Source organism: Delphinapterus leucas, chromosome 7, assembly GCF_059928025.1.
Source record: "Delphinapterus leucas isolate spDelLeu-1000000601 "Yukka" chromosome 7, BTC_Dleu_Yukka2, whole genome shotgun sequence".
Taxonomy (NCBI): domain Eukaryota; kingdom Metazoa; phylum Chordata; class Mammalia; order Artiodactyla; family Monodontidae; genus Delphinapterus; species Delphinapterus leucas.
In genome coordinates, this window is record NC_143135.1 from 54884765 (window position 1) to 54901051 (window position 16287).

Here is a 16287-nt window from a genome sequence, read left to right on the forward strand (position 1 = left end):
ACTCAACCTATGTGGAAGTTTCTTTCTTTATGTCTCTTTCTGCTTAATAGGTGGACCTTGCTTTTAAAGTCAAATCTATTCAAAAGAACAGAACGGTTGCATAGAATTGAGCTAACAAGAGTGTTTCCTCAACAGGTTCTTTAGAAAGCACTTATGAACTGCAAAAATACATATATAGGTTAGGAATGGTTTTCCTGATTTAGGCAATCTTTGAAGAACTTACTTCCTAAATAAGAAAGTCCCATGTAAATCTGTCACTATTTTTCTGAATATATCTAGTCTATAATTATCCTCTTAAAATTTTTTTTACAACTGTCCACTTTCTAAAGTTTAAAGCCCTACTAGGTTACTACTTGACTTACATGTTTTTACAGAAAGGCAACAGGCCCTTCAGGTCTTACTTATTTAAAGCTGCCACTTCAGAAATATCATTATAAAGTAACTTAAAGGAAAAGAAGAAAACTTTAAAGGAAAAAAACAGAATAGAAATATTTGAATAAACTAATTGATCTGTGAGGAGAGATTAGAAGTGCATGCTTAAGTAGAGGAAATAGCAATATAAAGCCAGGTAAGAATGAAAGCAAGATCCTAATCCTCCCTAGAGTTGGGTTATTATCTGAGAAACAGAAATAAAGGCTATTTTGCACACATAAAACTGAAATCATGATCAAACCCAGAAGTTAGGCTGCTTCACACCACAGCATGCCAATAATTTGAATACTGTCCATTTAGATCAGGTACATACTAGTTCAGGATGGTTTGGAAGGCCACATTTTTTGCATGGTTCATCGTCATCTGCTAGGATGGCGTCTTCACTTTCCTTTTCTTCCTCCTCTTCCGAAGCTGCAGATGATTTTTCACTGTCAGACCCTTCACTTTCATCATTGCTGGAGTATTTCCACCTGCCACGTGTTCGAGAACCAGTCCATCGAACTTTGCCTTTGGGTTTTACCTTGTATAAAGTAAAACATTAGGATAATCTGATGTAATAAGAATGTTAAAAAAAAAACACTTCTGATTACATGTGCATTGTAGAATATTTAGTGAATACACAAAGAAGAAAAGAAAAATTATTGTGGCTTCATCCACAGATATACCTACTATTAAAGTTTGGTATATATTTCCATTAATTTTTTCTACTTTTTGGAAGGGAGAATTATAATGAACATTCTGTCGTATAACTATTTTCCCTAGTTATAAAATAGTCTCCTAACATCGTGTGTATGTATATATATGTATAAGCCATCACATAGCTATATTTATCTAATCCACTACTAGACAGACATTTAGGTAGTTTTCCATTTTTCACTTTCATAAACAGTGTATCCTTGCAAATACAAACTTTTACACACACTTCTGTGGTTAGGATAAATTCCTCGAAGAGGATTCTGGGTCAAAGATCATGCACTTTTCAAAGGCTCTATAATAGAGCAATGACTATATTGTTACATAAAAAATTTAATTCCCGTATTAGTGATGAATTTAAAAAATTTAATGGGTCAAAAATGCATATAAAAATCCTGACAAACTTAAAAAATATTATTCAGAGAATAACTTTATAATGTTGGGAACTGCTTTTTATTGGCTGGCTTCACAATATTTTAAGTCATATTTCTGTTCACTCCTACAGTGTAAGTCCCCACCAAAGACCAAAATAATTCTAACAACAGAAGGGGAAATTTTTTTAAGTAAAAATTTAAAAATTTAGTATTTCAGGGGACAAAGGATCACTTGCAATTAAGAACAATCTGACCACTTAAATATATCAAAAACAGGGGCTTCCCTAGTGGCGCAGTGGTTGAGAGTCCGCCTGCCGATGCAGGGGACACGGGTTCGTGCCCCGGTCCGGGAAGATCCCACATGCCGCGGAGCAGCTGGTCCCGTGAGCCATGGCTGCTGAGCCTGCGCGTCCGGAGCCTGTGCTCCACAACGGGAGAGGCCACAACAGTGACAGGCCCGCGTACCGCAAAAAAAAAAACAAAAAACAAAAAAATATATATATATCAAAAACAAAAGTAGCACTTTTAATTACAACAAACTCCCATAGGCTAGCCAAAGACCTGTACTAGATTTTGCTTAAAATAAGAGGGTCATAGAAAAAAAAAATTCTGGCTCTATGAATAATGATTAAAATGGGGACACAGAGGCACTCTCAAACACTGGCAATGAGAAGGTACATTAACTGGGCCTTTTTTGGAGGGCAATTTAGAGAAAGCCATCAGAACTTAAAACACATATGCCCCTTGACCCAGCAATTCCAATTCTAGGGGTCTATTCTAAAGAAATACTCACTCATGTCCAAAAGGATCTTCAATGCAGCACTGCCTGTAATAGTGAAAAATTGGAAACGACCTAAATGTCAATCAAGCAGGGAGTGGTTAAATAAAATGAGGTACACCCACACTATGGAATACTACGTGGCTGCCAATAACCAAAAAGTAGACTATATCTACTGATATGTAGAGTTCAGACACACACTGTTAAGTGAAAAGCTCATAGAAAAATAATTTGATTCGATCTATTTTTTAAAAGAATGGGAAGTATTTACGAACATGGACATGAATATATGGAAAAAGGACTGCAAAGAGATGAAGCCCAAACTGTTAATAGTGTTTCTAAGGAATTTTCATTTTTCAATCATACAGGTTAGGTATTACTTGGATAGTTTACAATACAGAGAATATATTTCTATATTGCCTATAATAGAGAAAAAGTTTAAAAGATGACAAGATTATACAGTCTGAAATTTAATGTCTGGAGATAACTACTAAGAAAAAACATCTCAGATGTAGGAAGAGAGGCTTTTTTGTGGTGGTTGTTCTTTTAGTTATCTTTGAATGAGCTAATTTAGCCAAAAGCAAACAGCTACAAACACTCAGAGCCAAGTATTTCTAAGAAAAATTAAAACTCAGAGTAGAAGAAATTTTACCTTGGTTACTTTAGAATTTGTATCCTTCTCTGTTTTTTTCAAATTTTCTTTTTTCTCAGTTTTTTGCAAAGCTGCTGACTCTTCTTCCACTTCATCTTCTCCTTCCCCTCTTTTTTTATCAGCTTTCTGATCTCTGATTTCAGCTACTTTTGCTGTGGGTCTAGATATTCTTGGAGACCTCCTTAAAGTACGACCCACATTTGTTTTCTCTTCTTCCTTTTCTGTCTTCTCTTGCTTGGTTTCTGGCTCTAGAATTTTGGGAGGAGAATCTGGCTTCTTCTTCCGACTGGATATCCTAATTGTTAATTTGATACCCTCTTTCTGCCTTTCAGAGGTTATTTCTGTGTTCTCTGAGGCAGTGGTTTCTTCTTCAGGAATCAACTTATATTTAAATTTGCTTTTTTGCATAGAACTCTTTGTCTCAGAAGGATCACCTGTGCCAGAGGTCTGGGCATTGTCCAGATCATCCACTTCTACCTTTGTGGATTCAGCATCCACTTTTAAAATTTCTGCGTCTATTTTCTCCAAAGACTGACCTTCAGTGGAACTGCTATTCTGACACTCTACCACTTCTTTTTCTGAGGCTAGTTTCTCACAGTGGACAGTCACGTTAGACGATGGAGAAGTTTCAGCTGTCTCGGGAAACCCTGCGTTTACTGATTCTACAGTACTCTTTGGAACCTCCTCTGGTATCGGACTCAATCTTTGTGTGTCTTTATCAAGAAAAGTCTTTTTGGACTTCTCTAACTTTTCAAGACATTCTAAGACTGGTGGGCGCTTATCCTTCTTACTTTTGGGAGACCTCTCTTCAATTCTCATGCTACAAGATTCAGCGGTACATAAAGCAGTTTTTAAAGAGAGATCCTTTGCTATTTCAGAAGTCTCAAGAGGAGTTTCCATTTCTGGAGGACCAGTTTCCTCTATGTGCCCTTTGTGGCTCTGTGTCTCTAAGGCTGATATTGAACTATCTGCATCTTTCCCTAAAGTGACCACTTCTTTCTCAAGATCACCTATTTTCATACTCGTTATGACAGAATTTAAAGACTCTGCTCCATTTCCCTCCATGATGACACTTCTGTCCTTAGAGGGGCTACAGCTATCTTCCTTTGTATCATAAAACTTCATCTCCATCTGTTCTGTCTTAAAATTTGGAGTTACCCTTTCATCACTAACTTCTCCATTTACCAGCTGTTTCCCTTCATGACCAAAAGTAGTGATTGTAGAGATCCTTTTACAAGTCTCTTCCTCTTGTTTTATTTCATCTTTCAAAAACTCTTTTGTTGGAGTAACTGATTTACACAAAGGTCCTTTGATTGGACTGTCAAAATCATCACTCAGTTTAATTTCTCGTTTTTTTAGTGGTATCTTGGCCTGCTGGTCATTTTTAAGTTTCTCGGTTTCTTCAGTAGACTTCTCAGTGATTTCTTGAGAAGATTTAACATTGCCAGCAAAATCTAGCCTCTCAGGCTCTGGCTTCTCTATGCTACCTTTGATATCTCTAGGATCTGCTCTACATTCCTTCACTTCGACTTTTACGGGTTTGACATTTTCCTTGAAGGAATCACTTTCTTCTTTGATAATCTTTTTTTCTTCACTTTCTGGCAAAGGTTTTTCTAGCTTCACTATGACAGGCAGTTTTACAAGTTCCTTTTCATCTTCTTTTTCTATTTTCACAGTAGTCTCTTCTAGAGCATTGGGTGTAGAACAGTTTTCTGAATCTACTCGCTGCTCTTCACTTTTCATCTTTTCACTTTCCTTCCGTTGCTCTAAAAATCAGAAAACGTTCACATGAATCTAAGCATTCAAGATTATAAAATATATAAGGCAAAACATAAAATATATTTCCATTCGAAGTTTCTCTCTTAAAAGAGGTGGCTTCTGTCACTGGACATCTGACAATAAAAAATAAAATCACACAGTAAAGAAAATTACCAAACTCTGAAGTACAACTTTTAGATATTAAAAAAACTATTATTTAGAAAAACTCAGGTTTCTGCTTTATACTTTTAGCTTCAATGTTCTCAATGAAATGTAAATATTTATACATCTCAAATAATTTATTCAAGCTCCAGTGATGGCTCAAAAATATGAAACTAAGAATATATCATAAAACATTTCCAAAAGACCATATTTGTTTTAAAACCTGACAACTGTTCTTCTTTGCAAGTCACTGAGCACTTCATTTAACTTCATTTAACTGAGGTAACATGAGCAAGGCAGTGGGAAAATGTTTTATGTTTTATCAGGTTATAAAAGTAACAATTCTGTACAGAAAACAAAAAACAGAGAAACAAAAAACATGCCCATAATCCAAATACTCAGAGGCAATCACTATTAATATTTTATTTTAGGTTACTTCCTTCTAGTCTTATATATTTTTGAGAACACTGGGATCATGCTGCCCCATTTTTCTCACTGAAACACTAGCATTTTCTTATGATATTAAATGCCTTACAGAAATTGGACTTAATTATGTAACATCCCTCAATATGGTTATATTACAGTTTACTTTATCAAATGCCATTACTGAACATTCCAGAAGTTAGTATTTTATAAGGAAACTGTGTTTATCTGTCAACTCCTCTTTTTACCTTATCGGCTATATATTTCCAACTTTCATGGAGTATCTAATAGTGCAAATTTAAATATAACAAAAGTATGGGGCTTCCCTGGTGACGCAGTGGTTAAGAATCTGCCTGCCAATTCAGGGGACACAGGTTCGAGCCCTGGTCCGGGAAGATCCTACATGCCGTGGAGCAACTAAGCCCGTGCACCACAACTACTGAGCCTGCGCTCTAGAGCCCGCGTGCCACAACTACTGAAGCCAGCGCGCCTAGAGCCTGAGCTCCACAACAAGAGAAGCCACTGCAATGAGAAGCCCACACACTGCAACGAAGAGTAGCTCCCGCGCACCACAACTAAAAGAAAGCCCGCGCTCAGCAACGAGGACCCAACGCAGCCAATAATAAAATAAATAAATTTATTAAAAATAAATAAATAAATATAACAAGAGTCATATTTAGTAAATATCATAAATCTTTGAATGGAATTACAGAGAATGCATATACGCTTTAAACTTGTGCTCAGGGAATCTGAGCAGTGTTTTCAGAATTCTTTAACTACTAATTTTACCTAAATTTTCCTCACCCTATCCTTGCAACTGAAAAACCTCACTTCTTAATGAAGTTTTACGAAGATAGGAATTAAAAACTTTTTTATGAACAGATTCTTGCCAAGTTGATACACCAGAGTTTCAACGTTTTCGTGGGAATAAAATGTAACAGACAGAAGTGAGATGAAGTAGGACATATTCTTTAAACTGAGAATTCAACATTTCTTTTAAAAAGTTAAGTACTTTTATTACAAACCACCATTTCTTTTATGTTCAATCATACTGCAAATAAAAAATTCAAGAACCACTGATAACTACTGAGAACCTGATATTAGAGTATTGTGCCTCCCTCTTTAACTGTCATATACTTATTTAACATATGCATGTCACTAAGAAAATTAAAGACATGGCAGAAATTACATAGTTTGAATGTCTTCCCTTTCCCATTGATTAAGTAGGTTTAGTAAATTCCTATTCATTGAAATTGGTTAATGTATCAGGAAGTCTAATTAAATAAATATCTTGGTTAACAATTAAAATACAGATTACCATCTTTATAAATAACTTTAGCCTAATACAAAGAGTATACTAAACACAATTTCATAGTTTTTCTATATATTTTGGTTCAAAAAGCAACTCAGGGGCTTCCCTGGTGGTGCAGTGGTTGAGAGTCCGCCTGCCGATGCAGGGGACACGGGTTCATGCCCCGGTCCGGGAAGATCCCACATGCCGCAGAGCAGCTAGGCCCGTGAGCCATGGCCGCTGAGCCTGCGCATCCGGAGTCTGTGCTCCGCAACGGGAGAGGCCCGCATACCGCCAAAAAAAAAAGCAACCCAGGATTCTCACTGTGACTCCCACCCAAGCTAAAATGACACTTTGCTTTTCGGGTGGTGAATGAATAAGTCCTTTAAACTGATTTTGATTTGCGTAACAACGTGGCAAAATAAAATGAAGAGTAACATTAGTTTCAAGACTCCTAGGTTCGGTAATCCTAATTCAGCTAGTGGTGTATCTTTAGATATGTCACAAACTCTCTGATCCTCATTTCTTCATGTATAAATAAAGCAGCTGGACTAAGTGACCTCAACAATTATTCTTCACTGGCTTATATTTCTCTTAACTCCAAAATATTCAATATTTTTTTTTGGCTTAGCTCTTATAAGAGAAAAACATAACAACAATTCTATCTCTAGCTCCTGTAGATCACACGGATGTATCCCTAAAACCGAAGACACAAAAACCATGACATGAAATGAAATTTTAAGCACAATCATAATTGGTAAAAAGGTCATTCAGTTATACAAGCATTTCTAACAAGTTCTGTCAAAAGGAAACTAACTGTAAAGGAAGATGCAAATAAGTTTAAGAGACATGAAATTTGAAGTAACAAGATTCAAGGAAAAATTCACCTCTAAAATCACAATGCAACAGCAACATTGCTTGACAAACTTAAGGTGATTCGAGACAAGTGTTACTTACTGTGGGTTTTTAAAGCACATTTACTCAACAATTATCTATTAATCACCTATTATGGGCTTTCCCACCCATCCCAATCACTATGTAATGAAACACTGAATGTCTATGTAAGTTAACACTGAAGGACATTGCTAGTTACCTATCCAGTATCAATCTCTTCTTTCTTACTACTACAACTCTAATTTTGTTCAAGAAAGTACTTGCCTCTTCAGATGCCTTATAGCTAAGGGTCATGTGAACCAATTCTGGCCAATGAGATGCATGAGGAAATCTGGGTGAGACTTACAAAGTTCAGTTGACCTATGCCTTCTGCCCCTTACCCTGCTTTTTTTTTTTTTTTTTGTGGTACACGGGCCTCTCACTGTTGTGGCCTCTCCCGTTGCGGAGCACAGGCTCTGGACGTGCAGGCTCAGCGGCCATGGCTCATGGGCCTAGCCTCCACGGCATGTGGGATCTTCCCAGACCGGGGCACGAACCCGTGTCCCCTGCATCGGCAGGTGGACTCTCAACCACTGCGCCACCAGGGAAGCCCTCCCCTGCTTTTTGTCCAGAGCCTGCACACAATACCTGGAGAGGGAACAATCAAAGCCACATGCTAAGGATGGCAGATTAGGAAGGGTACTTGACGGCTTCATGGAGCTGCTGAACCAGACCTGACCTGCTTACCACATGACTTTTTATTACAAGAAAAAAATTTAACTCACACTTGTCAGAATGGCCATCATCAAAAAGAACACAAACAAATGCTGGTGAGGATGTGAAGAAAAGGGAACCCTCATACACTGCTGGTGGGAAAGTAAACTGGTGCAACCACTGTGGAAAACAGGATGGAGGTTTCTCAAAAAACTAAAAGTAGAAATACCATATGACTCAGCAGTTCCACTCCTGGGTATATATATCTAAAAGAAACAACAACACTAATCTGAAAAGGTACATGCACCCAATGTTCACAGCAGCATTATTTACAATTGCCAAGGTATGGAAGTAACGTAAGTGTCCATGAACAGGTGAATGGATAAAGAAGATGTGGTAGATATATGCAATGGAATACTACTCAGCCATAAAAAAGGATGAAAGTTTGCCATTTGCAGCAACACAGATGGACTTGGAGGGCATTATGCTAAGTGAAATAAGTCAGACAGAGAAAGACAAATACTGTATGATATCACATATATGTGGAATCTAAAAAATACAACATATAGCATTATTGATATATATCAATAAATTAAAAAATCTTTTATTTTATGTTGGAATATAGTTGACTTAAAATGTTGTGTTAGATTCAGTGTACAGCAAAGTGATTCAGTAATACATACACATATATCTATTCTTTTCCAGATTTTTTTCCCATTTAGGTTATTTTAGAATATTGAGATCCGTGTGCTATATAGTAGATCCCTATTGATTATCTATTTTATATATAGTAGTGTGTATATGTTAATCCCAAACTCCTAATTTATTCCCCTCCCCCACCTTTCCCCTCTGGTAACCAGAAGTTTGTTTGTGAGTCTGTTTCTGTTTTTTAAATAAGTTCATTTGTATCACTTTTTTTTGTGTGTGTGTGTTACGCGGGCCTCTCACTGTTGTGGCCTCTCCCATTGTGGAGCACAGTCTCCGGACGCGCAGGTTCAGTGACCATGGCTCACGGGCCCAGCTGCTCCGTGGCATGTGGGATCTTCCTGGACCGGGGCATGAACCCGTGTCCCCTGCATCGGCAGGCGGACTCTCAACCACTGCGCCACCAGGGAAGCCCTCACTTTTTTTTTTAGATTCCACATATCAGTGATATCATATGATATTTGATCTTTCACTGTCCAACTTACTTCACTTAGTATGATAATCTTTAGGTCCATCCATGTTGCTGCAAATGGCATTATTTCATTCTTTTTGTGGCTGAGTAATATTCCATTATATATATATAGATATATAGATATATATATATATATATAGATATATATCTATATATATATATATAGATATATATGTATATATCACATCACATCTTCTTTATCCATTCATCTGTTGACGGACATTTAGGTTGCTTCCATGTCCTGGCTATTGTAAATAATGCTGCTATGAACATTGGGGGGCATGTATCTTTTTGAATTACGGTTTTCTCCTAATTTATGCCCAGGAGTGGGACTGCTGGATCATATGGTAGCCCTATTTTTACTTTTTTAAAGGAAACTCCATACCGTTCTCCCTAGTGGTTGTACCAATTCACATTCCCACCAACAGTGCAGAAGGGCTCCCTTTTCTCCACACCCTCTCCAGTATTCACTGTTTGTAGACTTTTTGATGATGGCCATTCTGACTGTGTGCGGTGATACCTCATTGTAGTTTTGATTTGTGTTTCTCTAATACTTAGCAGTGTTAAGCATCTTTTCATGTGCTTTTTGGCCATCTGTATGTCTTCTTTAGAGAAATGTCCCTTTAGATCTTCTGCCCATTTTCTGATTGGGTTGTTTGTTGTTTTTTTTTGATATTGAGCTGCATGAGCTACTTGTATATTTGGAGATTAATCCCTTGTTGGCTGCATCATTTGCAAATATTTTTTCCCATTCTGTGGGTTGTCTTTCCGTATTGTTTATGGTTTCCTTTGCTGTGCAAAATCTTTTAAGTTTAATTAGGTCCCATTTGTTTATTTTTGTTTTTGTTTTGGCCACACCCACGGCATGTGGGACCTTAATTCCCCGACCAGGGATCGAATCCATGCCCCCTGCAGTGGAAGCAGAGTCTTAAGCACTGGACTGCCAGGGAAGTCCCTGTTTTTATTTTTGTTACTCTAGGAGGTGGATCCAAAAATATACTGCTGGATTTATGTCAAAGAGTGCTCTGCCTATGTTTTCCTCCAACAGTTATACAGTTTCTGGTCTTACACTTAGGTCTTCAATCCATTTTGAGTTTATTTTTGTGTATGGTGTTAGAGAATGTTCTAACTTCATTCTTTTACATGTAGCTGTCCAGCTTTCCCAGCACCACTTGTTGAAGACACTGTCTTTCTCCATGGTATATTCTTGCCTTCCTTGTGGTAGATTAATTGGCCATAGGTGCGTGGGCTTATTTCTGGGCTTTCTATCCTGTTCCATTGATCTGTATTTCTGTTTTTGTGCCAGCACTATACTGTTTTGCTGACTGCAGCTTTATAGTATAGTCTGAAGTCAGGGAGCCTGATTCCTCCAGCTCCATTTTTCTTTCTCAAGATTGCTTTGGCTATTCGGGTCTTTTGTGTTTCCATACAAATTTTAAAACTTTTTTGTTCTAGTTCTGTTACAAATGCCATTGGTAATTTGAGAGAGATTACACTGAATCTGTAGATTGCCTTGGGTAGTACAGTCATTTTGAGAATATTGATTCTTTCAATCCAGGAATATGGCATATCTTTCCATCTGTTTTGCATCATCTTCGATTTCTTTCATCAGTGTCTTACCATTTTCAGAGTACAGGTCTTTTGCCTCCTTAGGTAGGTTTATTCCTATGTATTTTATTCTTTTTGATGTGATGGTAAACGGGATTGTTTCCTTAAATTCTCTTTCTGATCTTTCATTGTTAGTGTACAGAAATGCAACAGTTTTATGTGTATTCATTAATGAGCTCTAGTAGTTTTCTGGGCTCAAAATATTGAAATCATCATTTGATATTACCAACATGCATTTAATGGACAAATAATAGGAGCTGCCTTCACTAAAACATCAGTACTATCATTTTATTGCATGTTAAAGGGATACGAACTGGTGCCAATCCTTTTGTAACTTATTTAAAAATTGATGACATCAACATGGTTGATATCTGCCAAAAAGGTATCAAGAAGTTGTTTATAATTAAGTATAACAAAATAAAGCCACAGGGCACTTCCCTGGTACTCCAGTGGTTAAGACTCCACCTTCCCAATGCAGGGGGCCTGGGTTCAGTCCCTGGTCAGGGAATTAGATCCCACATGCCACAACTAACGATCCCACATGCCACAACAAAGATCCCACGTGCCTCAACTAAAAGATCCTGCATGCCACAACTAAAAAAAAAAGATCCCACATGCTGCAATGAAGACCCCACGTGCCACAACTAAGACCCAGCGCAGCCAAATAAATAAATAAATAAAAATTTAAAAAGTAAAGTTACCCACAGAAAACAAATGAACCACTTAATTATTAGAAGGCAAACAGGAAATAGAACCCTGTCAGCACCCGAAAAGCCACACACAAGCCTTTTCCCAATAGTAATTCCCTCTTTAACAAGTATAACTATTACCTTGACTTTTATATTAATCACTTCCTTACTTTGCTTTATAGTTTAGTTTTACCTTTTATTTTCTTTTTTAGGTCTCTTTAACCTACTATTGTTCCTCCATCCTTTATTTTTTTTGCAATTTATTTGAGTCACCAAATCAAGTAATTTGATGGTGACTCAATTCTATAATTTCTGGATTTTGCTGACTGCATTCCCATATTCCTCTGTCCTTTTTTCCCCTGTAAATCATCACTTTAATCTATAGTCTGCATCAGATTCAGGTTCAATTTCTGTGGCAAAACTACTTCAGTGGTGGTATGTTCTTTATCAAGAGGCATTAATGTGTGATCATCTCTTTTTGTGATGTTAAGAGATGTTAATGCTGAGCATCTAAAACCTTTTCTTATTAGGGATTACAAAATGATATTCCCATTCTGTCAATCTTCCATCTGTGATCATAAACCCTATAAAAATAAACTTTACTAATTTATTATTTTGTTATACAGTGGTACAGTTAATACTGAAAAGTCAGGATTAAAGTTAAATTCTTTTTATTTATTTAACAATTTTCAAAATAATAATTTGGTCTCCACTGGCATCCTCCAAAGGTAACCAGTTTTTCTATTAGTATTATGATGAAGTCATGGATTTAAGACATATTCAATGTGTTTTAATCCACTACAGTTATTATCCTTGTGATGCTTAAATTGTCCCATCTTAGACAATGGAAACCTTTTTAAGTTGGCTCTTGAGTCTTTCTGAAATGACTTTGATACAGTCCACACTACTTGGAATGACAGGATGTTTCTTGGCTCATTATGCCCCAGAACTGGAATCAGCCACTTTTCCAAGACGCCTTGGTTTACTTTAATGGGAAACTGTATTTCAAGACCACGATCTGGGTGCTAAAGGATGCTCACGGCTACTGGGTTGGCCATTGTTTTTAAGTCTTTTCAGTGGACAGAGCTAGAAAATAATAAAATTAACCCATGAGTTCATAATGATAGTTGTTTTCCTTAACTTTTCTGTCTTACATCTTATTTCTTTTTCCCACACTGAGAATCTTGGTTTTCAAGGACACCACAGATGATATAATTAGAATATCAGTTACTTTTTCCTCATATTATGCACGTTTTCAGAATAACAATGACACCACCATCACCAAAGTGATTTAATGAAAGGTTCACAAGTTTTTGCATGTACTCTTCCCATTCTTTCTCCATTTGTTTTGTCTTACTATAGCTCCACTGTGAAAACACACAGCCATTAAAGACTACATGTTCTCTATATCTGTCATTTAGATTTAGTTACATGTAACTACCAAGTTAATGCTCACCCAACATTCTTTTTTAAATCTTTATTTTGAAATAATTTTAGACATATAGATGCGTTACAAAAATAGTTCAAGTACATCATCACCCTGTTTCCCCTAAGTTAACAACTTACATACTCACAGCACAATTATCAAAACCAGGAAATTAACATTAGTAAAATACTATTAAACATAAATGGATTTTATTTAAATTTTGCCTTTTCCCCCAACCCCTCACCAGATCCTTTCCGTTTGAGGATCCATGTCTCATTTTGTTCTTGTGTTTCCTTAGTCTCCTCCAATCTGTGGCCATTCCTCATTTTTTCCTTGTCTTTTCTGACCTTGACAGTTATTTTGGAGAATACCTCTCAATTTGGTCTTGTTTGATGTTTTCTCAAGATTAGGTTGATATACATTTTTGATGAAAATTTCACAAAAGAAATGTTGTGCATTATATCAGAGGCTACATGATGATGTACATACCTTGACCATTCAGTTATGGTGGTGTTGGCTGCTCATTCCACTGGAAAGTTAACCACTGGAAAGTAAATGTCTTGGAGAGATACTTTGAGATTATGCTAATATCCTGTTTCTCCACAAATTTGCACCCACTAATTTTAGTGTCTGTTAGAGATCTTGCCTGCAACAATTACTACTGCAGTATTTCCCTAATGGTAAATTTGTATTATTCTCATTCCTTCTACACTGCAGGGAAATGTAGTCCCTGCAGTGCAAAAGGAATTAATTGACATTCACCTGCAGGGAAGACCTGTCCCTTCACCTCCATTTATTTATTTATTCAATTAGGTACTTATATAAGTAGGAACTTATAGATATTTCTTTTATTCTAAGATTTAAAATCTATCATCATATAAATTTGTTGCTAAAACGGTTCTGCTCTCACCACTGAGAGCTCCTTCCAGTTGGCACCGTGTACTACTGAGATGCCTAAATTATTTTTTGAATATGTCCTTAATTTCTGTCATTCTAAGATATTCTAGGCTTATCCTGTATTTTCCCTGCCCATCTCCTGAATCAATCTTGTCTTTAAGGGGCACTAGTTCCTTTTAATGGAAAACAATATTTTGAAATAAAAATCTAGAAGCTAACGGTGCTTATTGCTACTGGGGTATCATTGTTCTTAGATTCCTCTCATGAACAGAGGTAAGAAATACATGTATGTATATTAAACCGTACAAATGAATACATTTATATTTATTTCTATATCACCCACCATTGAGGTTTTGTTAGTCCTTTTGGCTATCTGAAGCTCATTCACTAGAAGATCCCTATAAAAAGACTCATGGGAAATTAGGTCTTCGATAGCACTTTACCTGCAGCCTCTATGTAAAAGTCAGTTTGGCTAGACATAAAATCTCTGGTTCACATTTTTCCCCCTTAAATATGTTATGGCATTTTCTTCTGGCATAAGTCATTGCTTTCAAATATAGTGATGGCAGTCTTATATTCTTTCCCCTATAAGTTACCTGGTCTTTTTGTCAGGATTGCCAAAGTACTTTCTTCAAAGCCCAATAATTTTACTAGAATATGTCTTGATGTTGGTTGTTCTGGGTTGATTTTCCAAGGTACACAGTGTCTTTTAAATATGTAGTCTCATATCCTTTTTTAATTTCAAGAAGTTTTGTTAAGCATAGTCTTTAGCATTTTTGCCTGTTCCCTTGCTTTGGTTTTCTATTTTATGGGCCTCTGTTGGATTTTCATTACGTATCTTCAAATCCTTATCTCTTTCTCTCGAATCTTTATCTCTTTATTCATTTGTTTTTGTTTTTAACTTTTTAAAAAAACACACACCTGTCCATCTGCTATTTATTAAGGGCACTAATTCTTGTGTTTGTTGACTGAGATGTTATTCATAGATTTTTGAAAAATCATAACTCTACCACCTATTAAGTTTTCTTATGTTTAGTAAGAATGTCTTTTGGGTAAGCTTTCATTCTCTGCAGTGATGTTATTCTACTTCTTATTCTCTTTTGTTATTATAATTCTGTGGGATTTGACCTGGATCTTTTTTAATTTTTTAGTTGCTCATTTTTATGGCAAGTAGACAGTTTTTCTAATTTCACAGCTATAGAGCTCTGCATTTTTATATTAAAAATTAAAGTGATTTATTTTATGAGGTCACCGACCTCTAGCCTTCTCTCATACTTTTATTTGCACCTTCTTTTTTGCTTGTTTCCATTGTCCTTATTGTACTTAATTTAGATCCTATTCCCAGCAGATTGCACAAAGCTCTGTGTGGAGTTTAGTCCTGGAAGGGAGCTTTGGCTGGAGAAGTTTGAGAAGTCATAAGGCCTAGAGTACCTGAGTCCCTTTAAGATCTTAATTTCACATACTGTTTATAGTTTTTTATTTTTGCCATCAATATGTTCCTTTTATAGGGGAATCTGTAGAGAGTCAAAAACCATGCCACTGACATTTTCCAAAAATTATGAACGATAACTTAAATTATCACCTTCTGATTCTAGGCACAACAAAGTCAATCAGAAAAGAAAACTTCAACAGTTTCTCTAATCATGAAACGTTTCTTTTTCTTTTCTTCTTCTTCCCTTCTCTCCCTTCCTTCCTTCATAGAGTGGAATGAAGAGCTAGTATAATACTAAAAACTAAATAATGATGGTATTCAATTACAAAAATTTGTATGAATATCCTGAACATAGATACCCTGTATACAAAACTATTCTTTAAAATTCTATCAGGCGGGGCTTCGCTGGTGGCGCAGTGGTTGAGAATCTGCCTGCTAATGCAGGGGACACAGGTTTGAGCCCTGGTCTGGGAGGATCCCACATGCCGCGGAGCAACTGGGCCCGTGAGCCACAACTACTGAGCCTGCGCTCTAGAGCCTGTGCTCTAGAGCCTGTGCTCCGCAACAAGAGAGGCCGCGATAGTGAGAGGCCTGCTCACCGTGATGAAGGGTGGCCCCTGCTTGCCACAACTAGAGAAAGCCCTCGCACAGAAACAAAGACCCAACACAGCAAAAATAAATAAATTAATTAATAAACTCCTACCCCCAACATCTTGAAAAAAAAAAAAGTGTTGTGATATATAAACAAATTTATTAAAAAAATAAAATTCTATCAGGCATTTTCAAATTGATAGAATTTTAAAGAATGGTTTTGTATATATAGGGCATCTACATGCAGGATATTCACATAATTTTTGTAACTGAAGGTCATCATTAAGTTTTCAGTACTGTACTAGTAAACTTTGTTT

At 36.6% G+C, this 16287-nt stretch overlaps 1 protein-coding gene across 2 annotated transcripts in view; it reads right to left on the minus strand.

Annotated features, from left to right (window-relative positions):
* RSF1 (remodeling and spacing factor 1) overlaps positions 1 to 16287 on the minus strand; it is a 169909-nt gene that overhangs the window by 31425 nt on the left and 122197 nt on the right. For both annotated transcript variants that reach the window (XM_022593906.3, XM_022593903.3), the window contains exons 6-7: positions 2930 to 4695; positions 746 to 952 (exon numbers count right to left, since the gene is read on the minus strand). In XM_022593906.3, coding sequence (XP_022449614.1) covers positions 746 to 952; positions 2930 to 4695 — 1973 coding nt within the window. The remainder of the gene's footprint in view (positions 1 to 745; positions 953 to 2929; positions 4696 to 16287) is intronic.